The sequence below is a fragment of the Oxyura jamaicensis genome, chromosome 1 (genome assembly GCF_011077185.1).
Source record: "Oxyura jamaicensis isolate SHBP4307 breed ruddy duck chromosome 1, BPBGC_Ojam_1.0, whole genome shotgun sequence".
NCBI classification, from domain to species: domain Eukaryota; kingdom Metazoa; phylum Chordata; class Aves; order Anseriformes; family Anatidae; genus Oxyura; species Oxyura jamaicensis.
The window spans coordinates 137091411-137118981 of record NC_048893.1 but is presented as its reverse complement, the minus strand read 5'-3'; the positions used below and the strand labels follow the sequence as shown (position 1 = coordinate 137118981).

General features: G+C 42.1%; 1 protein-coding gene across 1 annotated transcript in view; it reads left to right on the top strand.

The window, feature by feature from the left end:
- Positions 1-27571, top strand: part of AFF3 (AF4/FMR2 family member 3) — a 291962-nt gene that overhangs the window by 226932 nt on the left and 37459 nt on the right. The window contains exons 10-12 of the mRNA XM_035315957.1: positions 11634-11802; positions 19791-20843; positions 23338-23462. Of these exons, the coding sequence (XP_035171848.1) occupies positions 11634-11802; positions 19791-20843; positions 23338-23462 (1347 nt within the window). The remainder of the gene's footprint in view (positions 1-11633; positions 11803-19790; positions 20844-23337; positions 23463-27571) is intronic.

The following is a 27571-nucleotide window of genomic DNA, read 5'->3' as shown; positions in this document are numbered from 1 at the left end:
ATTTGATTTTTCCTTTGAATTGCAAAGGGCAATTTACATAACTCTTTCTTAACGTAGATTTTTATATTTGTACTTATCATACTTTTTCATTGCTTTTCACAGGCCACCTTTATAAACAATCATTGCGGAAGGTACAGCAAAATCTACTAGCAGGGGCTGTTGTTTATTTTAAAATCCTTCATCAAGTATTTGCACACTGTTAAGCTGTATTTCAGTGGGACAGATCCTGATACCCTCAATAGGCAAACCATTGCTGGGCTTCATGAATGCCGCTGCATGCTCTGATCCAAGCTGTAAAGTACAATATTATTAAGCCAGAGTATGGGGTCAAGAATCTGAGCCTGGTCAGAATATTGGGAGTAGGTTTCTTCCCAGTGGCCCAGACCCCTGAAAACCCAAAGCTACCTCATGGCAAATATTCAACAGCTAAAAAAAATGTTTTGAACTTCCTTTATTTTGAGCTAGTATGTCAATAATAGGTAAAGAGCACTTCCTCAGCAACTTTCTAAAAACTTGCTGAAATAGTTTTGCATGTTGCTGGAAAATAGGCTGTACTTACATCAGAATGGAGAATAGAAGAACCTTTTACAAGTCTTCAAATAATCTCAAAGTAATTAGCTTTTAACATCCTCTCTGCTACAATTCTGGGCTTTATTAGCTGTTCTGCTTGCCATTCCTGACTCTGCCTAATGTCTTCTGTAGAACAACTATGCATTTTTCCCAGGCATTTGTCATTTCTTGAAACATATAAAAGAGAGCACTTGGATTCAGCTAACAGACCATCTAAAAGCTGCTCTGCATAGGAAGTGATATATGCTGACAAGGAGTAGAAGTCAAATTTTCTTTATATGGTTCTTTATGGTGAGCAAACCTACTTAAAACAAGCTCCTTCTCAAGGCAGCATATTGATTAGAGCTGACGGGCCGAAAAGACCTTTGGGAGACAACAGAATATGGCTCGAGTCAAAGAGTAACACTAAAGCTGGCAGCAGCAGCATTAAGAGTCAGTAAAACCTCAGAGAGTTTGTCTCACGCGGAAATTTATTGCACCCATTTGGACAGCCATTATGGTAGTTAGTAATTTTATCTGCACAAGTTCATCTGTATTTGGACTCTTAGAGCTTAGCAAGAGGTCTTGCAATGCAGAGCCATAGCCAGGGCCTTGCTGACTGAGGCAAAAGACTGCCGTGCTGAAGCAGTTGTGCAATTGTGTCTGAAAATTATAAAAGGCTGCCTGTTTAGATGGGTAGCAATGACAGGAGTTATGTTAACAGTAACTCTGAAATAAGGTGATGGTAGGCCAAAGCAGACGAGAGTTCTCCTAGTCTGCAGTGCAGGGGTTGTCTTCTGTGGCTTAATGAAGCTGTCACTCAGGAGCAAGAATTGCTTGTTTTTCTTTTGTTTGTTTGTTTTTGGATAGAAATGCATCTATGCTTCATGTTTTAAGAAATAAATCAGACAAGCAAAGCAACCACCAGGCTGATTTCCAGAGAAGTGGTATAAAATTCTCCTGCTGAGACATTTGGAAGATGGTGGATTAATGCCACACTACATTTTCCGCAGAACATTTTGCATTGCTCCTTGCTCTGACTATTCAGACGTCTATCTACTTTACATCTTTTTCTGCATTTTCTCCTTGTCATTTGACCTGCAAGCACAGAATGTGTGCTTCTTAACAACCTCATCTGTATATTTACCCACAGAAATTCAAGCTCATCTAATCCTTTTTCATATAACTAGACAAGATTAATCCTGCCTAAACCTTTCGAGGAAGCTCTTTGCCCATCCTAGTTTCTGACACTTCATGATGATGGATAGTCCACATTTTCACTGATGAGCTGTTCAAGTGCTTAATTATGTTTATCTTTACAATGTCTCTCCCAGAGGGCTGAAACTTCTTCCACCAACGACCAAGCTGCTGTGACCACCTGCAAAATTTTATTGGAGAATGTATTTCTGAGATGAGGAGTACTCACATCACTGAGTCTGATAAGAGATCAGATTTGATAGTGCTCTAATGAAACAGTGCAGTACCAGGTCGGGAATGGATGTAGGATTTCATATTGCATACAACCCCAAATCTTTAGGACAAGTGGAAGGGAACTGAATGAATCCTGAAAGGAAAATTATGAAGAAGAATCTGAAATAAACCTCCCTTGCTTCCCATCTAACTACCCATCCCACAATGGATATGGTATTGGGCACCACAATGGATATGGTATTGGGCATACCATGCATACTGTTTAAGCAGCCCTTAGTACTCTAGATTCCCTCTAGCCAATCAAGAGAGACAGGAATCTCCAGAGGGCATTTCTGAGTGCTTAAGTTAGGTAGCAGTTAGGTCCCTTGTAAGTCAAAGGCAGAAAAATTATAAACCCACTATCCTATACTTCACTGGCTGGCTTTAACATGATCTGACAAAGGAGGTCCAATTTGACTTTAACTAAGTTACGTTCTTTTTCAGACTTTTTTTCAAGCCTTGCACAATAGGTAGAGTTCTGACTGGATGAGTCACATGCCTTATTTATTCACAAAGTCAGCAAATTGCCTCGGTTCAGATCTGCAGGTGACCTTCTGCCAGCAGATTTATTAACAGTCCTGAGTCTTTGCCACCTTTTACACTCTCTATTTCCATTCACCCCTTACCAAATTGAACCTTTCTTCCTATTTTCATTGACTTCAGCTGAAACTCCCTATTTTCTTGTGTTGCTGAACCACAGGGATCTCCTCCTACTATCAGATGTGACGACAACATTTTGTGAACAAGAGATCCCTATAGAGCTCTCCCTCTCTTGAAGGGCCATTGGTCCAGAAGTCATTCTTCAGATGGTAGGGTTCAGCATCTCATTTGCTTCCCCATGACCAAAAGAACTTGTGCAGAGCCTCACAACTTTCACATTAGCCCATTCTAATGAGACCATCTGAACCCTGAGCCCTGAGCTCAGCAATCTGATCTCACCTGGGCAAATGAACTCATGCTCTCTGGAGACAGTTGGCAAATGCATGCAGCAACTCCTGATGCTGCCAGGAAACAAATTTTGTCAAAGCACGGTGGGGAAGAAAGACAGGTGGGAAAGAAGAAATGTAAAGGAACAGTGTCCAGAAGAATGCAGTTGGTTATTAAGAGGAACCAATGAGTGCCAGAAAGAGATCCAAAGCTTCAGTTTGATCAGATATGGAAGAACTCTGCCTGACCACAGTCTCAGCTACTAGTACCATATACAAGCTCTCAAAAGACTCCTTTTTCTTTCTTGCATAGTCTGTCTAGGTTTCTCATGCCTTCCATTGGGCCTTTTGGAATTAAAGAAAATAATTACGTGAGGGCTAGATTCCAAAATGAAAATACATAGATATAGTTGAAATATTCTAGAAGGTTAACTGATTTGCTTACCCTCCCTGTTCTCTTTCTCTCTTGCCTTTAGAACATGGAAATAAAAAAGTTTCAGATGTGTAAATCGAAAACACTAGTTCTGATTTCTACCCAGCAGCAGAAGCTGGCCTCAACCAGACAACAGATGGGATCTCAAGTAGAAAGTTCCCAAGATGATCAAAATGATTAAGAAAAGAGAGAAAAGCAAAAGGGGGTGCATAGAAAGGAAAAGACACAAAAAAACATTGCCTTTGATTGCAGAGAGAAATGAAAAGCACAGTGCTGACTGAATCTTCTCCACAACTTCTTGCACTTGCAACTTATTTCTGTCCCCACCCTCCACTCTGAAAAGGTTTCCCAATTTCTCTGTGGAGACAGAAGGATGGCTGTTTATAGGCTATTCTCAAAGCTGTTCATCATTCTCCAGGCCATTGGTCCAAGGGCATGTTTCAAGGACAGCACAGGGCACTTGGGCAGTGGCTGACAGTTCTTTTTAAGCCACCGTACTTTGAAACATTTAGAGACTCATTTTACTACCAAAATAAAAAGATTAGTAGTGGTCCCTTGTACTAAAGAGTTAATTTTCCTGGACCAGGGAACCTCTCCACTCATATTCAGCTGATGCAAGGTCAACGACAAACACACCGACGAAGTCAGAGTTGCTTTATTTTTCTTGTGAGCAGGTCAAATAAAACACTGCTGATGCTCCATTTATCTGGAGCGACAAGCAAACATTTGGCAGCGGTGGAAAGCATGCATTGGGATCTGGCACCGGGCTTCTAGCACAGCTGTCAGCCTGCTGACTAATCACTTCATCCCCACGCTAATGCTGCTCCAGGTCTATTGGACCCTTTCATCTCAGATACCCTGGCAAACGCTCCTTCTGATAGAGCTATTTATACAAAGATGTCACTATTAATTGCTATGTAGCATTTTATTTTAGAAGGGGTTTTTAGCCAAGTTTTTTTTCTGTGATTTTTCTCTTTCCAACCGTAGGCATCCAAGGTGGGAGCTGTGATTCTGCTGCTTCCAGTAGCAACCAGACCTTAAATAGATACCCCCCAGCCAGACTCAAATTTCTTGAGGGTGGGGGGTGTGTGTGTGCATGAGCTTCATAGCTTGTTTTTCTAAGCATCTGTTCCCATTAATTTATTTTTCTTTGGTGACTATTCTGGCAATTAAGCTGCAGTCACACAGGGCACACCTTACTCTCTGAAAAGACCAGATTTACCTTAGGTTTGCTTTGTCAGATGATACTTGCAGTCCTGTCAGCACAAACTATTTAAGCAACTCCCAAGGACAGTGTTAAAATATAGGTGGAGCCTATGAACTCTGTTCTTGGCAGTCGTGCTTTATTAGTTGTGCTGTGCAAAGGTGGTGCGACTAAGGTAATGCAGCGCTTTCACAGGAGCATTATATATTGTGACAAGGCAAACAACCTCCAGGACTCTCACTCATCATGATTCCCATTTCATACCCCATCTGTTATAGGAATGAGGTACGAAAACATTTCTCTGTTTCCGAAAGATATTAACAGACTCCTGGGAAATCGTTTACCTGGAGAAAGGGAAGTGCCCAGCCTCATTTTTTGCCGACCATGGCAGGGCTAGCTGCTTTTTTTTTTGTTAGTGAACAATAGGTTTTCACAATGGGTAACTGTAAAGAACTCAGGCAGCTAATTGGTTTCATGCTCTCAGTTAGCAAAGGTACAAAAGCATAAATTCATGTCGCTTCTGTACTGTGTTTGCACTGAGGATGTCCAAGTGCTTTTTAAAGAGTTGCAAAGGACATCTCCAAGTACCTTAAAGGCAGGCAAGTTCAGTCATCCCTATTTATCACCATGATGGTGCTCAGATAAGGAAGACAGAGCCTTAGAAGGTCTGATGACCTGATTTGGTCATTCAGGCAACACATGGCAGACGTAAAACTAGAGCAGAAGCTCCTTATCGTCACATTTGTGTGTTAAGTGCAGAACCAGCCTTCATATTTTAAACCCTGGAGATGCCTGGCTGTCCTTAAGCGGATGCAAATTCTGGAGTTTATGGTATCATCTCCTTTTTCTCAGCATGATTTTGGACTGAAATGAATGGATGATATCCATATTCATTCTTTAAAGCTATCCTTATGGGGCTGTTTCTTGGCATTCTACAGTTGCCTCGGAAAATATCCCCATATGTTCTGTTACAACATGGGGATGGCCTGATCAGCAAGTCCAGAATAGACCCCTGTGGTAAGCGTGCTTCAAATGTCCTCACTGAAAGAGAATTTGAAAAATACTCAGGGGCAGCAGCAAGAAGCGGGCATTTCCATTGCCTCTGTGATTCATTCACAATTACCAACACAGGAATTCCCTACTGTGTGCATGGAAGGCTTGCAGCATCTTCAGTGCCAGGCAGCAGAGATAATTACACTGATCTTGGCAAAACGTTCTCAGTTCGTGCTTTGAGGAAGCACCATGTGGAATTTGCTTCTCACAACAAAGGGATAAAATGTTTTTCCTAAAAAACCTTCACTATGTTTTAGGTTGGCTTCAAGGGTAGAGAAGGACATGGTGTTTCAGATTCTTTAATCTGGAATAAAAATAGGGACTCTGCCAACAGATCTCCTTTAAAGCATGGAATATGTTTTCATCACTGAGTTTGAAATAATATTTCAGAGTCTTGTTCAGATTTATGGTTTGATTTAAAACAGTGTGGCCTAATTGAAGTCAATGGAGCTATGACAGTTTATGCCAGCCAAGGGACTGGCTGTCTGTTTCAGAGTATGGTTTTCCCACAATCGTCCTTGTTCTTCAAGACAGTGATGGATTTCCCAGGCATTTCAAATACTTCAAGCATTCATACAGCCTTTCTTAGGATTTTCTCCTATAGTTGTGACATCTGCAAATTCAGATCACCTTTTCCATGTTTACCTCTCAACATTGACAACATGATCCCTAAGAGTGTCATTGGTATTGGTTTATTCAAGTCCCCCTGTACTCGGCTCTGGTGAGGCCGCACCTCGAGTACTGCGTTCAGTTTTGGGCCCCTCGCTACAAGAAGGACATGGAGGTGCTCAAGCGAGTCCAGAGAAGGGCTACAAAGCTGGTGAAGGGTCTGGAGAACAAATCTTACGAGGAGCAGCTGAGGGAGCTGGGACTGTTTAGCCTGGAGAAGAGGAGGCTCAGGGGTGACCTTATTGCACTCTACAGGTACCTGAAGGGAGGCTGTAGCGAGGTGGGGGTTGGTCTATTCTCCCACGTGCCTGGTGACAGGACAAGGGGGAATGGGCTAAAGTTGCGCCAGGGGAGGTTTAGGTTGGATGTTAGGAAGAACTTCTTTACTGACCGGGTTGTTAGTCACTGGAATAGGCTGCCCAGGGAAGTGGTTGTGTCACCATCCCTGGAGGTCTTTAAAAGATGTTTAGATGTAGAGCTTAGGGATATGGTTTAGTGGAAGATTTGTTAGTGTTAGGTCAGAGGTTGGACTCGGTGATCTTGGAGGTCTCTTCCAACCTAGACTATTCTGTGATTCTGTGAAGTCAGATCTTTATAGTAATTGTAACACTGTTCTTTCCTATTGGGAGCCTGAACCACTTGGTAGGGGGACAGTACCTGATGGATGGTCTCACTGCAGGGTGAGATTTAGAAGAAAAAGTTTTGATGATTACAGCAATGCCAATGACACTGGCTAAATATTGTCCCATCTCCAGACAAAGAAAAAAATATAGCAGAGAGTGTCTGGTGTTGTTACTGAGCTTTTTGATAAGAAGGCTCTGAATACAATTGCTGCAAGATGAAAATAACATACCCCAAAATATGAAGCATGAGTATGTTAATAGCTTTTGATATGGCCAGAAAAGTATTTCAGAGTGTCACTCCAATATATTTTCCTTTACCTTGCATTCTTGATAATCTTCCATAGCTGTATGAAATGGCTATAAAGTGCCATCATGGTATAATACAGTGAAGAACTGGGATCACAAATTCTCCAGAACTGGATGTTTTTTCTCCCTTTTGAATCAGTTTAATATTGTTACTGAACACTTGAAGTTTGGTAAAGAACTGCATCTGTTTTATGTGTACCTTGATCTGGCATTGAACTTGTTTGCCTTTGAATATTGAGACTGAATTCTTGCGATGCATTGTACACTTAGCTACCCAGGAGTTTCCGGTGCCCGATGTTCAACACCATGATTTACTGTCATGAAAAGCAGTGAAGCTGTAAGCAGTAGCTTAATGTGAAGCATGAAGCAGGGCCCAGACCCAGCATGAGGTCCCCCAAAGTCAAATGAGGCAATCTGATTTGGGAATCTTTCTCCACTGGCTGAGTAGCAAATGCCTGCACTTTCCCATGCAAGTGTTTAAACCACCTTGGTACTGTTCAAAGGCCATGCTTGGACATGCCAGGTACTGTCCATGGCCATGCAGTCTGATGAAGACTATAACTGGTCCCACCATACCTAAAATCTCAGTCTCTTCCAAGGGACCAAGATGACTTCCCCTCTCAATTTTGATAATATATTTCCTTGAGTGGGGAAGAAGCATTAATCTCCCCAAATCAAGGTGCTTCTGAGAAACTTTGACACTACAAAGTGTCCAGCAGTCTCTGAGAGTAGGTGACTTGATCACTAGGCAATGCAAGAAAATAGATCTCTGGGGACTTGCATGGAATCTGGGTGCCCAAGTCCCAGGTAGCCGGGATCACAGGACTGTGGTCAGGAACTTCAAGTGTTTTGTTGGTTATGACGTGCTTTACTGAGTTTCCAGCACCTTCACGATGTATTTAGTCTCTCTCTTAAGTCAGAGTTTGCATGTTCTGTTCAAGGGCTTTAAAGAAGAGTGGTTCTTACCCAAATGGTTGTTTAATTGCCTAAAATAAAAATATCACTTCTATGATGCAGTAATTAATTCTGGGGCATAAGCCACTAGCAAAATATGCATGAATGTTATGTGCCACAGTCATTAAAATGCAAATTGGTGTTTTATTTTGACTGCATGATCTTGCTTACATGCTTCAGAGAGAACAGCCCAAAATGGAAGTCACAGACTTAAAATAATGGTCATTTTTCCTAAGAAAGCATGAAGAAACATGTAGGTGTTATCACCCTGATCACTACAATATAATGAGGATCCTTATAAAAACACACTACATTTAATAATGTAAAAGGTAGAAGGGGGACAGGAGACTTCAACAGTATCAGCATAAATGGGGAAATATTGTAATGGTGTTTAGTTTCCTTAGTATATTGGCTACTATTACAGCAGCAAACATAGATTTTCAGATGTTTGTGAAGAGTCCAACAGTTATATTTTATATCTATGGCTGTAGTAACAATTTCTATTCAGCAGCCTAGAAAAACATTTCATGTCACAACAGGAAAGAAATATTGCTGTGGGTTTTTTTTCTCCCTCATCCCCTACATAGCAATTCTGAATGCTTCACTCAATGCCAAACAAAAATGATGGTTTAAAAATTAAAACCACAATCACTAGGGGCAGGATGTAAATGTGCAGATGTTCTGTGATGCTGAAGAACTTTTCAGGCAGCAGTCACAATGGTGTTGGGGAGAGGACAGGGAATCCATCTGAGTCAGACACTGTCAAAAACATTCCCTAAGCTGCGCTGTCAGAAAAGGCACTTACCTTTTCATATTCCCTTAAGAAAAAAAAAAAAAAAAAATCAAAACCAGAAAACCTACTCACAATGGCCTCTGTATAGCTCTCACTATTTTATTAGCAAGGGATTGACTATAATCTGTTAATATACGTGAGCAACTTAGATCTGGAGTTTACTAGGCAACCTGTACCAGTGGAAAAGTACATTGTCCCATAGCAGCATACAAAACATCAATTTTCCTTCTCTGGGAAGGAAAATTTTTACAAGCTTATTAGCTGTTACTGTTTCAGGCACCTATGTGCCTTAATGCTGTTATACAAATGGCTGCCTGAAAAGCTTGCATTTTCCACACCTACCTGGCCAGACAAAAAGACGTGATGAATAGCAGCAAAAACAGCAGAAGGCAAGTTTTTAAAGGCACACTTTGTAATCGGTACATTTAATGCCCGTGTATGGCAACAGACCTCATGCCTCCCACAAGTACACACAGGCACTTCTGCCAACTTCTCCCCAGCAAAAAGGGAAGGGGGATAGATATGAGAGAAGGCGATGGATGTGGTGGGAGTGCTGGCCTGGATGGGATGGATGCTCCGGTGAGGAAAGGCTGACGTATGTTGGGGGAGAAAGGGATGGGGCTGGAAAGTGTGTCCCCGGGGGAATCACAGAGTTGAAATCACATCCCTGGTGGCCTGGCCTCTTTTCCAGACCCAGAACTTGCCTGTCGTATGTGGCTTGTGTCAGGTATCAGATGCTAGTTCTCCAGAATGAAATGCACCATTAGTAGGTAAAGACAATTCATTAGGTGCAACATAGCTGAACAGTAATTAATTATTAGATATTATTTCTCACAAAACGCATCTCCAAAGTTCACATCGCATTAGCCACAATATTGGACTGATGGAGCATAAACAAGGGTAATGATAAACACTGGTGAATGGAGTTGGGAAGAGATGGTTATTAGGGTACTAGCATGTTTCATGTGGGGTTTATTTAACAGTCTTATTAATGATCTGGAAAAGGAAGTGAATAACTATTTAATTAAGTTTGTATTTGATACTAAATTAGAATTTGCTGTAGACACCTCTGAGGGCAAAGAAATAAATCAAAAGGAGCTAGGAGCATGTGCAGTAAAGAAGAAAATGAGATCTGGCATGGAAAAAAAAAAAAAAAAAATCTAATCTCTCTGGAAGCAAATAATCTCAAGTGTAGCTATCAGTGGAGGAATTCTGGAGAAAGAGGTGTTGAAAGAGATGTAGGAGTGTTAATGGACTATATATTCCATCACAGCTCTGGTATATGTTTACAGAAGCAACGCATCAAGGAGCAGGAAGGTAATAGCCCTTCATTGTAGGGCTCTAGTGAGAACCATCTATAATGCAGCACTCCGTTTTGGGCATCCTGTTATCAGAGAGATATAGACAAATTGGAATGAGTTCAGAAAAGAGCCATAAAAATGATCCCATATCCCTGGAGATAATGACTTATGAAGAAAGATCAGAAGAAGTAAATGTGTAAGGCCTTGTCTGAAAGATGACTGAAGTAGGGCAGGAAAACAGTCTGCAAATACGTGAAAGGAAAAAGGGAGGAGGATCATTTATCATTGTAACTATTAGTAATAGGATGAAATAATAAGTAACAACAATAAATTTTAAAAGGGCAACTTCAGGTTGAATGTAGGGAGAAATGTCTGACAGTGGAATTTGGGTTAGTTTGCAGAGAAGTTTCCCAGAGGTAAAAGTAAAAGCTGCATTCAAGTCATTTAAAATCAAATTGGACAACTGACTAGAAAATGCACCCTGCTATGGGGAACAATCTTCCATTGCCTGGGGAATAAGCTGGATGACTTAATAGGACATTTCACACTCAAGCCTTTATGACTGTGATATTTTAATATGCATGGTCAACTATTTTGGGAAAGTATACATTTCTTGCGCTGTCAGGCCTCATAATACAAACACTTGCATGGAAACATAACTTTTAAGATGGCAAGCAGCTCTGCTGGCAGCATGGCACTGCTGATATGCAAAAACACAAGCCCGAGCTCTTCACATTTCTTCAGGATCAGAGTCTTAGAACTTACAGTTGTCAGTATCAAGCAACCACATCACTTACAGGTAGGTGAAGAAGTGTGCAGGAACAAAAGATAGGGGTAGGAAGCTCCAGTGAGGATGTATCATTATTGGTATTATTATTGTTATTCTATTACTGCTAGTAAATGGCTGGTACAGTGGAGTTCAGCTCAGTTTCTTGACTGTTCACCTTTTCCATCTCCAGCTTTCACCTCTGCACGGTGTTCATTAGACACTGTAAGACTGCTTCCTCTACTCTGTTTTTACCATGTTTCATTTTTTTTAATGTATCCTAACATTTCTGTTGAATGAGAAAAGAGACAAGCTGAAGTGAAAGCCTGACCCTCCCTTGTGTGAAGAAGGGATGGCAAAGGCTGTGAATGTAAACGAACATTCAGCTAGCCTCAAATCTTTCCCTCAAATTACAATAGTATAATGTTGAACTTGAACTCCCTTCACCATTAGTTAGCAGCAGAGGCAAGCTCACAGATAGGTATGCTCCCTAAAACACCGTGTTTTTTACATGTTTTTCTTTGTCTGTGTGTGTTCTTGTTTTCTCCTCTCCCCTTCTCTCCCCGTGGGCTGCACGTGGGGCCAGCAGCCTGGTGGTGCCGCAGTCCAGCACCCGAGCCCCAGGACTCTCCAGCAAGGGGTCGAGCAGCAGCAGCTCCAGTGAATCCGAGACCAGCTCGGAATCTGACTCAGAGAGCGAAAGCAGCTCCAGCGAGAGCGACGGCAGCAAGCCCTCGCATTACTCCAGCCCAGAGGTAAGGGCTTCTGCTCTTCGTGATTTGGGGTGGTGAGCTGTTATTACACCCACTCAGACTTTTTTTTTTCCAGCCAAGGTGACACAAGGAGGCTGGGGGGAGATGCACAAAAAAAAAAAAAATAAATAAATAAAATAAAAGGAAGAGAAAAGCACAAAGATCTTCCTCCTGGCACCCTGTGAAATGCAAGTGGCAGAGGATGCTGGGGTAGATTAAACCATTTGAAACAAAAATGAAGAAGGAAATGACCCTGTGATATTTTCCTCAAACTGGAGCTCCTCACAAAGCTCACAGCTTGCTTGAGGCTTTATGCAACTTTGCTTCCATAGCGATGGCTTGCATAGTGCTTAAGTCCTGATGTGGACTCTCAGCACTGCAAGGGAACTAAAGGCTTCTCTGTGCGGGGAAGCTATTATGAAATCAGTTTGAGGGTGGATTTTTAAAGCAAAACAGTTGTTTTTCACTCACGCACTTCCCTCACCTCACTCCCCAAGTGAATTATTCTATGCTACTGCTGCCTTTCTGTGATTTAGTTTAATCCATCTCTAGCATGGTCTAAACTGAATTACTCATGGTGCAAAACATTAAGCCCAAACTTGCCGTCTGGAAAGCTAGCACTGAAAATTTCCACATGTAGACAAGCCCCAGCCAAAGTACAATTAAGCTGCCAGTGCTGTGCTATCTTCTGCTTTCACCTCTGCAGTGTGCTCAACAGACACTCTATAGGGCTGCTTCCCCTACTCTGCTTTTCTACGAGATATTGACATATAGATTGACATTTTATGTGTTTTGGTCAATGTACACATTTAGTATAAAGCCATGCGCTCCCCAGCCACATCGCACACATTAATGTATGTAAAAATATTCAAAAATCTAGTGGCAGGATTGTAAATACTCATGAAATACAGTCAGTGTATTTTCCTGCTCCACATAAAGCATCCCCTCACCAGACTCCTCCCCTGACAACTAAGCCTCACAGATTCTCTCACCCTGAAAAATTATACTGAATAACCAGCAAGCCTTTCCTCATATTTTGCTTGGTGTTTGGGGCCACGTTTCCCATCAGGGAAAATACAGCACTCACAGAAACATAATTTCTATATTTTTCTCAGGTTTTGTTCCTTGTTTAACACTTATCTTTTTTTCTCTCTTTCTTCCACAGTGCTTTCAGATCCATTTCCAGTTAATTTTTCTCCACTTTTTCCCTTTCCTAAGTCTCTCTCTGGTTCTCTCCTTCCTTTCTTCTCTGTTTTCTTCCTTCCAGCCTCTCTTTCCCTGTTGCCCTCCCCACGCTATCCCATTTCTCATTTCCCATCCCACGTTCTCTCATCTGACCCATTAAGACCTTGTTCTGTCTCGTTCCCAGCTGGGTTCAGTGCAGAGGTCTCACGCTCTCTCTCCCCTCCCTGTGGGAATCTTAGAAGGTAGAAGAAAAGGGATGAAGAGAAGAAAGAAAAGGAAACGTGGTAGAGGGGAAAGAAAGACGAGATAAAAAGGGGGAGAAGCATAGTACCCAGGAAGAGAGCAGTGTGTGTACCAAGATAAAAGAGCATCTAGGCAGATACCTGTGATGCCTGGACACGGGAGAAGCAACTCCTCAGGGAATGCGGGAAGTGAATTAACTAAGGCAGGTTGTGGGTTTTGTAAAGTCAAGCAAGGGACTGAGAGCCATGGAAACGTGGAGGAAGTGCCTCCTCCTAAGCATTTTATACATATTCTCTAGAGATCTGTGCAACCACTTTTCTGTGGAGTCTGAGTTATCAGTGATCATTGTCACGAAACAGCTGCACTGCTCCAACAGATTGCTTGTCTCTTTGCATTATGTTTGTGTGGTTTGCCTTCTAGGACATGCTGTACAAAACAGGCTTATATGAAAATGTAAAGGACTCAAAAATGTGATGGCTGCAGTGGTTTTCATAACTTATTCCTTTGGATATGGGAGAGGCTACAACATTCACCTGGATAGGGTCAGGGTGTCCCTGAGACGTAGGATATCTGTGCTTTTCCCAAGGGGTAGTGCTTTTCCAAGCTCATCATATGACTGGTGGCATCAGTTCCAAACATGTTTATGTGATGTCTCTGAGTGGAAGTCCTGTCTGCCTTGCATTAACACTTTAACTTACATTTAGGAACCCAGTGAAGCCATCTTCCTAAAGTACATGCCATGTTCTTATCCCATAAATGGAGAGACACAGGTCCATGGGAGCTCTGTAAAGAGAGGTCCTGTCCACCTGAATTTTAATTAGTGGGCTCAATTCCAGTCATGGTCTCGAGATGAATTTCATCTATTGGATAAAATAAAAGAAGCAAATACATCTTTGTCATTACATAAGCATAAACTAATAAAGGTACAATTCAGGAACAATGAACCTGAGTGATCCAGCACAATGCTGGGCAGGAAATCCATACATCCAAATTGGGAGGAACTTCATCTGGTAATCCGTAGGCCACTGTAAGCCTTTCGTTCTTTTTTTTCTTTCTTTTATTTTTTCTCTTCCCATAATTAGAAATACGATATGCATATATCCAAAATATTTTCTAGGACAGGTTATCTTCTGCATTCTACATTATATAAAAAATTAACTGCTGTTTCATTTCTCCTGTAATTTTTCTTCATCTCATTTTGAGATCTTTGAGTTGTTTTCAGGTGTCTAAATGCAGTTGCCTAGAGTGTAAAAGCAGCTCATTGTAAAGCATACATATAAAATAGATTAGATGAATTGCACCCTAAAAGTGTCCGTTTCTTTCCAGTGACTATTTAGAGCCTGTAGTGACTAGCTCAGCTGTCTACACTTTATGTCTGCAGTAAACTAAGAGTAATGGCTGAGCTAGAACAGGAGACAACATTCAGACTGGTTTCAGTGATGTGGACAAATTAAGGTGCCTCAGACAGTAATGTGAGTAGTTACAGTTTTGTGGACTGCCAAACCTGAAATTATGAACAAGGGACTGAGACTTCTATCTCCTGTTTCTTTGCTGAGACCATGAATTCTTTGTATGACCTTAATTAATGTCATAAATGAGGATTCTGGAAAATGGCAACATACTTCCAATTATTTCAGATGGTAGAAAAAAATATGGGTCTCAAGTCCACAGAAGAACTACATTTCAAAAGCTAAAAATTTGGTTTGTTTGTTCTTCATTCCGTTGAATTATCATGCAGACCTCTAATAAGACTGGGTCTGGTTAGACTACTGGGGAAGTCCCATTACACAGGAAGGGCCACAGGGAGGAATGGGCAGGAGGGAAATAGAGAAGCAATTGCATGGAATGGAGCATCTGTGGCTATTCAACAGTAACCTGGCCAGAAGAGAGAGGTGTGTTGTCCTGGACCCTGTCAGAACCCCAACCCCAGATACACTGTCCTTTACAGCCTCCACTGTAGTGACCAGTTCACAACCTTCAAGGGTTTTCGCCATGATTATTCCATCATCATGGTATAGTTTTGGCCTCACATCCACACGTTGTGTCTGATGTGGTCAAAGCTGAAGTGACTGATGATGCTCTTCCCAGCCTTCCTCCCCTGTCAACAGAGACCCACCTCCTGCCCACAGCACTGTGCATCCAGTCCTTCAAGTGCATGGACTTTAGTACTAACAGCCACTGCCTGTAAATTCAGGCTGTTCCCTCAGGAGTTGCGTAGCATTGGCTCTCTTCTCCTTAGCTCAGAAAATAGGAAGAGCATATGTATCTAACCAACTAGGGGTTGTCAAGAGGCAGGAGACCTTTTCTCCATTAACACTAGTGACAGGACCCGCGGGAACGGGGTTAAGCTGAGGCAGGGGAAATTTAGGCTGGACGTCAGGAGGGGGTTCTTCACAGAGAGGGTGGTTGCACACTGGAACAGGCTCCCCAGGGAAGTGGTCACTGCACCGAGCCTGTCTGAATTTAAGAAGAGATTGGACTGTGAACTTAGGCACATGGTCTGAACTTTTGGGTAGACCTGTGCGGTGTCGAGAGTTGGACTTGATGATCCTTAAGGGTCCCTTCCAACTCAGGATATTCTATTCTATTCTATTCTATTCTATTCTATTCTATTCTATTCTATTCTATTCTATTCTATTCTATTCTAACTAGCTAACTGGTGAGCATGCTTCTGCCACCTCACCAGCATTTCTTCACTGCTATATTTCCTCAGGGAGTCAGGGAAAGAAGAGTTTAGTTTCAGGGCTGGTGTGTGTGTGCATGTTTTCTGTATCTGTCTTGTTTTCCAAAATTTTTTGAATGGGGATTTTTTTCACTAGACCAACTGTAGACACTATCTTCAGATTTGATCATAGGATTAATGGGCTTTAGCTCTTCTATGCACTGTTTTTGGCAAAGACTACAAACTAAACTTCCCCAGCCCTCTAGAAAACTCTTTGAGGCAGGAGCCACCTCTTAGAGTATGTGTGCACCATGCCTAACAGATGGGAATCTCCAGTTCTAATTTGATAAAGTGCTAGCAGTACTAATAGTAGAAGCAGCAATATAATCATCATCGTCATCATCTTCTTCATCTATGTCTTACAAACAATGAAAAGGCATCACATTAGTATGGAAATTGCTCTGAACCAAATCTTTGATAGTAGGTCAGCACGAACAGGTTATCACGTTTACCATGGTATTAGCTACACCTTAGGTTCCTATTTGTAATGACAAACATAGAGTGATCTTGTTACACTTGCATGGTTTAACAGCCCTTCACCCCAGAAAGTGTTTCTGGATAATGAGTGTTGACATTTGGATGCATGCCAGTCATGCCTCTGGTTGCACTTGTAGCCTTGAAGAGACCTGAGATACATAGACATGCATTGTGTGAGTCATCCCACCCAAATTTGGACATCTGTACTGTAGATACCTGTATCTGCTCATCACCTCAGCCTCCCCTTTACAGTTAGGGGAGAGGAACGGACATTTTCAGGGCCCAGCTCATCTGGCCTATTTTGGATGTCTATTTAAAGATGAAATGGTTCACACCCTAGAAGAGTAGTCCACTGATTGGAGAACAAACTTTTTGACTAGCTCAGATATAGCTATCTATAATATACAGATGAATCCACACACATTTTTTAAACAAGCGTATCACATCCTGTTGTTTCTTGATGATGCCTGGCAGATGTACATCTATAATGCATTGGTCCCTGGAACCATCATTCTCTGGAAGAGTTTCCTTATTTTGGTTTTTGTGACCAATCCATACCTCATTGCAAGTCAGCTTTACTACAGACCATTGTTCCTACTGCTGCTCTCTGGCCATAACCAGCTTTACTCCAACTAAAAATTGCCGAGTTCTCTTCAAGACCTCCATGGCAGTATGTTTCCATGACATAAGACCATTTTGCTACTTGATCCCTCTGGATCTCCATCCATTTCCGTCCTTACATGCTGCTGAAAATATCTCACTGCAAGCAAACCAACTTTAGTTCCACAGGATCGTGTGTGACCTGCTCAGGGAGGTAGTGTGGACTGGAGAATTAGGGATTTCCTGTTCCTCCCAAAAATAATTGCAGTTGGACATGTGAAGTCTACTGGTGAAAACTTTCCAATGAATCTTCCCAATCCTTTTTTTTCACCAGGTCTGTTTTTCTCTCCTGGCTGGTCTCTTGCAAGTTACATTGTTTTTAAAAGTGATTTCAAAAAACAGTCATTCTTGGAGAAATCAATTGAGTAAGTTACTTCCAAAACAAAACTGACATCACTCGTACATTGACAATCTTAAATATTCCAAAACTGTATAATGGCCCTAAAATAATTAGAGAAGTTTAAAATTTCTGATTTTCTAGAATTCATATTCTTTAAATTTACCTTATCGGCTGCAGGCCTTTTACTTCTAGCAGAGGCATCTGAAAGATTTTTGATTGATTGACTGATTGTTTGCAGATACATCTTAGATTTTCTTTCAGCAGCCACATGGACTTCAATTTTTCTTTAAATAAACCCAGGACATGTATCTAAATTAATGACTCTGAGAGCTGAGGCTTTAAGAAAATATAACAAGTGTCCTGAAAGCCCTGACAAAATTAGCAAAGCTGGCAATATTGCCAAAGGTTTTTATTAGACTTTGTATTTGGCTTACAGGTTGGTGGGAGTGTAGCTATTCCACCTAAATAGCAGACATATCCCTGTAGGAAAGTACCATATTGACAAGTTATGACGCTTTAGCAGTTAATCACTGTTTTCTGCTAGTTTACTGTTATCCCTTGAAATCCATATTTTGTGAACCACTGTTTTTGAGAATGACAAGGTACATATAGAGACAGAATGGGATGTAACAGAAAACCTGGAAGATTTTTTTTGAACTTTCAAGCTGCCCTCATTCTGGCCTATACTTACGGGCAGAGGTGTATTTTTTCTGCACGTTTCTGATATATGTCCTTTTGTTGAATGTAACTCCTGAACACTGCAAAGGCCTCCATATATAGTGAACCTTTTATTATATATGTAATAAGTTCAATATGTACATAATGAATGGCACAAAATGCATCCAACTCTACTCTCAGCAGCAGTCTAAAAAATGCTGTTTATTTTACACAAAGAGTTAAGAGTCTTAAAAATACATCTTCATCCAAGAGAAATGCTGCCCATTCATTTTCAAGATTTACAAGTCTGGAAAGAAATTCATCATATAAGATATTAGGGAGTATGATTAAGAAAAAATAAACTTAAGGCAATCCAGCAAGCTTCCTGTAGGTATTGGCTAGCTGGATAATGAGTAAATTAGACACTTCAGAGGGAGGAATATTTTTATCATATGAATTCCAATGTCTAACTGTTCTGCTTATTTTAGGAGACTTTGCTCCCTGTAGAGTGAATACAGCCCTCCGTGGGTGACTCTGAAGACACCCTTGGCTATGCAGGAAGCCTGTGTTGCTTTCAGGCACCTCCTTTTAATAGAGGATCCTTTGTGTTGGAGACTGTCTTAAGTTAGAGACTGTGGATATTTTCTCTGGAGCAAACTTTCTTCCAGAGCATCAATAATTTTCATGTGCAATTGCTTAGTTGATCAAATTTTGGTTCCAGTTCAAGAAATTAGGAGACTTTTCACATTGGCTTCTGTTGGTTTAGAATATGGCTGGCCATCCACTCCATCTTCTCTTTTTTTTCCTTTCCTTTTCATTTTATTATGCTCAAATTACTGATTGCAAGAAGCATCAGAAAACACTTGCACATTGTTCTGAAATAACATTTTCTGAGCTGTGGTTACATTTGAAATCATAATTATCCCACTACTTCACTGTCCAAACACCATTATATTTTAGATGTTCTCTTATAACTTGATCATGTTGTGACAGGAACAAAGAGAAAAACTAACAGCCACACAATACTTACCAAATGAGAATTTGACAATACCACCACACAGCAAATGTTTGTGTGATCTCACAGGATTATAACATCAATAACAGACAGATTATATGCAGCGCCTGGTTAGCCTTCCCTCTCCCAGGAGAGACTACATGCCCCTTTGTATGCTGTTTAAATACTTTTTTGTATTTAATGCAAAGGTGAATATATATGTGTGTGTGTATATATATATGTATCTCCCTAGCTTTCCAGCTAGCTATCCTAGTTTAGCCTCAGCCATATCCCTGCCTTGTTTTCCACCCTTCCTATCACCATTATTTTTTTCATTGTTTGGAAACTTGGTAGCATTTCCCAGTAAAACCAACGCCAGTAGCTCCGCATGAATCATCCTTAGAAATTATGACTCATGGAAGCTGTCCTCGTTCCCAACCTCATACAGAAACCAAAAATATCCCCACCCATGGGGCATGCCCCCTGTTTCCCAGACATAATGCCAGGCCAGGACCTCTGTCAGGGCAGCGTGGTGCATCCTCACCACCTCACCTTTCCCACCCACGGCCAGGGCCATGGGGTGCCATGGGGCTCTGGGTGGCCCCTTGCCCAGGATAAAATCTCTTCAGTACCAGTGTTTTGGTGTCCCTGAGGGGACCCTGCAGGCCAGGGCAGAGGGGCTTGGTGCTCATTGCTGTCTGCTTCTCTTTCAGCCCGAGCCACCCTCGTCCAACAAGTGGCAGCTGGACAAGTGGCTGAATAAAGTCACTCCTCACAAAGCACCCATCCTGACCCACCATGATGGCCCGGCACTGGAGGGCCATCCCTACTACGGCCACGTGAAAGCGGAGCGGCAAGAAGGCGAGAAGACCCCGGCCACTGGCCCAGCCGAGCACCGCAGCGGGGAGAGCCGCACCACCACCGTCGCCACCACCGCCACCGTCGGGGACGGGCCACGGCCCAGGACCGCCAACAAAGCACCGGGCAGCAAGGGCGGCCGGCAGAAGTCACCCCCCGCCGCTGACAGTGGGCCTCCAAGGAGGGCAGCGGGGAAGAAGGCACCACGGCGGGCTGAGAGGACCTCAGCCGGGGACGGCTCCCACTGTCGTGGGGCAGAGGAGCCCGCTGGGAGCCACGGCTTTCTGGAGAGCACCGCTGCCGAGGCACCGAAGGCCCGGCCTGTTGGCGGTGGCAGCGGTGGAGGCTGCAGAGCAGGGCACCGCCGGGAACCCCGCTCGGCCACAGCTGGCGAGAAGCGTCGGGCACGGGGGCCAAGCAAAACGGCACCCAAATCCAAGGAGTTCATTGAGACTGAGTCCTCCTCATCATCATCCTCCTCTGACTCGGGCTCCGAGTCGGAGCGGGAGGAACGCCCGCTGCCCAAGGCACCGGCAGCAGCCGGGGCTGAGCCTCGCGCCAAGGACACGGGGACCGGTGCCGCCAGCAAACCCCACAGCGGCTGCAGTGCCTTTGGCTCCATTAATGCCAGGACTAGTAGTGAAATAGCAAAGGAGCTGGAGGAACAGTTTTACACCCTGGTTCCTTTCGGTAGGAATGAGCTCCTGTCTCCTCTGAAAGACAGTGATGAGGTAAAGTCACTGTGGGTCAACATTGACTTGGCTCTTTTGTCCAGGATTCCAGAGCGTTTGCCTGAAGAGCCGCTGGCAATGAGCGCCGGAGCAAACCAGGCGGCCAGCCTCCCGCAGGGTAGTAGTGCTGACCCCCCCGCAGAGAAGGGTTTACCGAAATCTAGAAGGAAACGCAAGGTGAGCTCCAGGAGATGGGGGTGGCTGCTTGGGGTGGGAAGGGGGACACAGCCCAGCCGTGGTCAGTGAACATCACTTGTGCCCATGTCCAACACTCAGCGGTGGTGTCCTCACTGGGCTTTGTCCCCTCACACCACACTGGAACCAACAAAACTCCTTGTGTGGTGAAACTTCTGGCCCCGAGGAGCTGGCGTTGTCTGCTGATGTGTGGCTTTTTGTACCCTGGTGAAAGTCAAGTCAGATAGCTTTTCCTCCTGAGACTTCTTGCAAAACCAGAGCATTTGGAGGTGATACTTGTTTTGGTATAGGGAACATTCTGGCACAGTCTGCACGGTATCACCACATATCTGGAAAAAAAGGAGAGGAAACATCATTTTTTCCCCTCATACTGACAACAACAGAATCCTTCAGTCCCTGCAGGCAGCCCTGGCTTATCAGGGACCTGCCTAGCTCTGCTGCTTACTTCACTGACACCTCTGCAGCCCCCTGCTCCCTCAGGACTCCCACAAAAATGTAAGAAGTGAGAAGGTAGCTGACAAGCTACTCTGTCCCCAAGCAGCACCATTGTAGCAGCCAGGTGGGCATAGCCCTGTGGTCATATCCATCCCTCTGCCATGCCACTCCGGCACATTTTCGGAGCTGCCAGGTGCACAGGCTTTATCCCTGCTGAGGAGCCGCCTCCACCCCATGGCTGCAGCTGTCCATCAAGGAGGCTTTCCAGTCCATTGGTACCAATCTGCCCCCAGTAGTCACTCTGAACTGGAATTGCCATCTGCCCAATTTCTGGATGGTTTTACTGTGCAGTTGTCTGTCACCCTCTGAGCTACCATATGTGTGCAGACTGATCTGTATGTTTCTTGGGATCATTTATCCAAACAGGTCTTTCATTTTTTTCTCTCTCTTGTCATTTTTTTGGTTACTTTTTTACTATATGAAAGTATTTTTTTAGTATCTGAACTATTCTAGCTACTGGTAGAGCAATAGCAGAGAGCCCTGCTATGTTTTGAAATGCATTTGTCTGCATTTTCTTTAGGAAGTAGCATGGAGGTAATTGCATAATACAAAATGATGGGGACCAGGTCAAAGAGTGGCAGAAATAAAAGATTGATGTTTTGTGCAATACGAAATGTCTGTGTGATGTTGCCAGCTGGTACACCCAGAATAAAACAGGGGGATATGATAGAAGAGCAAAATAAATGCAGCCATTCTAGAAATGCTTAATTTGGCTTTCCATGGCACAAATTATCTTTTACTCTTCTGTCTTAAAGCATTGCTGTTGTTGGTGGGTTTAGTGTTACAATAAATACAATGGAGTACCAAATTGCCTCTCTGCCTGTAGTAAGACCCTCACTGTGATAACTGTTATGCAAACACACAATATGAGATCCCCCTTCTCAAACTAAGAATAAATCTAATAAGAATGGATTATCAGGCATAACTACAAAATTAAAAAGAGGTCCTTATCACTTCCACATCTGTCATGATCACAAAAACGGCAAAATAGAGATAGAAGATAGTTAAGCACTAAGGTGGAAGAAGATCTTCACTCCTGTGGTGTGTGATCTATGTTAACCCCGTAGCAGCAGCCACAGTGGCAGTGGATCACACAGAAAATCTTGTTGCCATGCAGCAAAGCAATAAATACAGCAAAATGAAGAGATCACAAGTAAAACTCAGTCATCAGTGGAAATTGGATAATGTTAGATGTGGAAAGGGATGTAGACTTCATAGAAGGCTGGGAAAACAGGGTCACTGGGAAACAATGGTAGGACATAAGGAATTCAACCAAAGTCAAACAGTGGCAGGAAACATTGGCTGTGCTCATACTACCAGGACAGATAGGGCCAGGACGCAGCACCAAGTGCTGGCACACAGTCATCCACTTTGTTTAATTGTTAGCATGCTTGCTAACGTCATTTTGGCCTAGGCCAACTTCTGCTCTTCCTGAAGGTGTCTGGCCCTGGCCTGGGACCAAACCAACTAAGGTGGCTCCCTAAAAGGCAGTCTAAATGTCGTATAGCCTGGTTTGAAGGAGGAGTAAGCTACGTGCATGGACGTGAGCTGTGCCATGCTGGCTGGCCTCATGGCCTGCTGCTGATCTGTTATATTTACTAGCACAGGCATAGTCACTGATGACAATAAAAGAGCGGGAGAGACAAGAAGAATGAAGTTGAGGACTAGGCAAGAGAAAAGTGCACAGGAGACAGGCAAAGATGGCAATATAAAGAAAAAATATATCCTGAGATGCAAGTGGGAATATGGTTGAAGCAATTCAAGTTTTATATTCTACTCTATCTTATGCTCTACATTTACGTACTGCCTCTTTAGATTTTAGTTTTTCAAGACGTGAACCAATCTCCACTGATCGCTGCTAGGTATATACTTGAAAAAAGCATCAAAATGCCAGAAAATACCAGCCCCTGATTTGTCAAAATACTTCCAGATCTATCGTAAATCCAAACACTACAAGATTATTATTTTTCTCTTTACTCAGTGTGAGAATGAAGAAGAATACAGAGACATCAAGAAGACTCATTTAGAGCGAGAGAGTTCTTCACGATTAGCTGCCTCTGCCCATAATATCACAACAGCAAATCACTGCAATATGAATGAAAATAGGTAAGCATTTTCCTTCTTATTTACCACTGAGTCATACAACTAGTTGCAGTTTAATGTCGTGTGTTATTTTTGCCTTTAATAGGATTTATTTTTTAATTATCACATTTTATGTTGAAAAATTGCCCAGTGCATTCTGCTTTCTTCTAGTTTAATGAACAAGTTAGCAGCTCTGACACATTTATATACTCGCATTTTTGTCGTATTGCACAAAGTTGTGAGTTCAAGTGCAAGGCTCATGGAACGAGTAATTATGGCTAGAGTAGTGCGATCATCCAAGACATATTCTCAAACACTGTCTTATAGGCACCAATTCACATGTGCAGCCTTCTTTTCTTTCCTTTGTGTTATGAGTTTCAAACTTAAAGTTTGACTGTGAGTCTGGGTTTAAATGCAATTGTCTGTAAACTTTGTTTAGATTGCAAAAAATATTCATAACAATGCCTGCAATACTCAGTTCTGGAATATACATGAGATCCAATATTTTCAAGATTACAAGCAATCTATTCTCTTTAATTAGTAGGTATTTTAGTGCAAGGAACTCAGATTTTAAAAGGATGAAGGGTGTGAAAAAGATTGTGAATATTTAGCTATATGCTGGCATGGTTTGTGTACACAGACCCCTATCAATGTCAGATCAATCATCCTGAATCTTTCTGGAGCATTCTAGCAATGAAACTTTGGCATCTTTTCAAATTTCAGCTGCATGCTGTTTAGTACACATTGGCCATCAGTATTTCAAAAAAATATATTTTTTTTTTCTGGCATTATTAGGGTATGTCTTAGAGTGGAGTTGCTAAAATTAGAGAATATTTGTATTTATTGTTGTAGGCTTTTCTACTGTACACATCACTGATGAGTTTGAGCAATTCTTGTCATTAACACTGGAAAAAATCATGATGAAAACTGGTATATATACCATTTATTCAGAAGTTTGAATTCAATTTCTTTGTCCTGGCACAAGTCACGTTTCATAAAGTGGAAAAAAAAATACACAAAACAGTTTTATTGTGGGTGATTGCATGCAGGCATGACATTCCTGTGTGGAATAATTGCCGGAGGTGACTTAGAAATTAAACTTATATTCACATTTTAAAGAAAAGGTATAGCATTGAAGAAACTTCCAGGGTGGAGTGTAGCTGCATTCCATAGAAGTTCCCTAGGCCTCCAACCTTAGATGTTGACCACACAGGGGGAACTTGGTGTGCTGACTCTAAGAGGAACAGTACAGAGGGTGGAGAAGAGTGGACACACTGCGGCCAGGCTCTGTGATAAGATGGGAACTTGAAGGTACATCAGAACCGATAAGCTGCATATTTGTTACCCTGGGCCAACGGCCTGCCACATTTCTGACAAAATGCTGTCCTTTTGGTGAACTTTTCCCATTATAATATCATTATAATACACACTTCCTTCCAAAAGATACCCACCTCCAGGGTGTAACCATGCCTCACTGAGCTTTCGCTTTAAAGTTTTCTAGTCTGTACCTTTAAAAGCAAAGTGAGAAAAATTCACACCAATCATAACAAAGGAATGTATGACCAGAGTCACTCAAGCTCCACCTGAAAGATAAAAAATTATATAAATTAGCTTAAGGGAGAGAGGATGTTAGGGAAGATACCATCACATAAGGGATCAGTCGACAGGCTAAGCTTCTCTTCCCCCCATTGGGATGCCTTTGGGTAAGATTTGAACACTTGGTTATGCCAAGTGCCTCCCCAGGAAACTTGGAAATCTCTGTAGAGCCACTTTATATCTTTAAATGCATTTGTAGCCAGGCAGTGTTACTTATACTCTTGGTATTTGCACGTGCTTTGCAGACAGTGAATTTATCACAGGCACTCCAAAGAACCTGTGTATCTGTTGCTTTAATAAATGGCACTAACTCCTTAGCCTAGCTGTGGTAGTTCTCCTTGAACACAACCAAGCTCTTTAAGAGTGGCCGTGGTAGTTCATGGAATGCAACTAGACTGAGGGTGTATTAGGTTATTTGTGCATCTGTAAATGTATTAAGAATTGTATATTAAAAACATTGTATTAGGTCCTCCTGGTAGCAAATGTACATTAAAGAAATAAATAATATTAAAAAAAAAAAAAAAAAAAAAAAAAAAAAGGTCTTAAATGAATATCGACCCCCTAATTCTTCCCTGGCCTGCCCTAATTCCAAGAAGTTCAGGTATTTTATGCTACTGTAGGTCACAATATCAAGCTACTGAGGCTGTCGCTAAACCAGCAGCATGTGTGTCAGGACATACTGGCCCTCTTGCAACCAGCAGCCACGCATTCTAGCACATCCTCCTACAGTTATGCCAGCATATCTGCATGTGGGGCCCTCCTGTAAATTCACTCAAGAAATTTGTCTGAAACTTCTGTCAGTACAGCTGGGGGTTGGTAGCAAAGAGGAGAGCAAAAACACCTTCAGACATGAGCATTTTATATTCCAGAACTACAACCTGATGTGCAGACTGAGGAAGGCCCTTTTTGACAGAAAAGGCTGTGGTGTCAGGCAGAGATACCCTAATTATCTTGCACCTAAATCCAGTGCCACAATTCCAAGTCTCAGCAGACCAGAGCTCACTGCAAGTTGTTTTGTATGGCTTCTCAGTATAATAAGGTCGTGCTGCTGCAGCTAGACTGCTCACAGTATAATTTGGTGGCCATAAGCAAAGTGCCAGAGGGCATGCAAAAGGTCTGCCACACAACTAGAAATTTTATCTACCCCTCAGAAGCCCTGGGCCAAGCTTTTGAAGCTTGGGTAGGAGCCCTCCGAGGAGCAATGGCTTCCAAGGAATGATGGCTTCTCTTGGATGCTGTAGCCCTGCACTTTGACAGTGATGTATAAACATGGCTAGCCAAGGCATGGTTTTATGTTTGAAAAAGGGAAAGGAAATAACAGCATCAGCCTGCACTTTGAAAACAGTGCTAAAGATCTTATTTTCCTTAGAGGGAAAAGAAGAACACAGTTGTCCATTTTACACACCCCGATTCTTGCATTCATAAACAGCTTTGGTCATTAAAGTAAAACGGTTCTTGTTGTATTTTAAAAGTACTACACTGTGGGAAACAGGAATGGTTCTGAATTATGAGTTATGGCTTCTCTCACAGATAGTTTTTAAAGACATGCCAGATAAATGGACGAATGTATGATAAGTGCACATTTAATTAGCTCTGTTCTCTGAAATGATGTACAGAAGTAAAGTATATTTTGTACCATATTCCTTTTTGCGATTCCATTAAGTGCATACTGCCTGATACAGTAACTATAAAGAAGTGAGGATTGTCCATAAAAAGTAATAGGCTGAATAAAGGGGAATATGACGGGGGAAGGTATTGTGTTAAAATAGTCTGTCTGACCTTAATCACAGCTGTAGTCTTAATGAAAACTATTTCCATTAAAAAATGTTTGTTTTGTATGTGTTGCTTTAAAATTTTCAGATTTTTTTTTCAAAATAGTGCAACTAAAGCTTATTTTGGGGATATTTTTATGGTTTGATTGAATTCTCATCCAAAACTTCCCTCAAAAAAAATGAAAGCTGAAAATAGAGTGCAGCTTTCTTCTTCAGAAGATGGAGCAGCTCAAATTGCTCTGTGACTACTGTTTTCATGTGTTTCCTTTTGTCTGCAGTACCAGCTTACACCTTTCTTTGTCTTCAAAATCTGTGTTAGATTAGTATAAACAGCTCTACCAAAGGCTGGTCATTGAGTACAAAGACAACACAGTCATCTTTAAACACATTTCCTGTTTTAGTTCACATATGGCTTTATTGCCATGGCTTATAAATTGTCACCTGTAATGGTGAAATAAGGCTCCATAACCTAAACTTACACTTCAGAGCCTAATCTTCGTCTCCAGCTATCCCTTAAGAGATGGTGAGCAAGTGGCCATTTATCTCTGTATTTTTTTCAAGTACTCTGTTACAGATTTATATTAACTCCAGAATTACAATTTGCCTTGAAGGGAAAGAGGAGAAACATGTTACAAATTTGTAAATGAACTCTTGGTCCCCATACTGTAAGCTTGTTTCCAGATACCAATAGACTTTATCCTGCCAGCAGGTTTTAAATTCAAAGTTTTGGTAATATATAAAACATTTACCTTTCTCAAAGCCAGC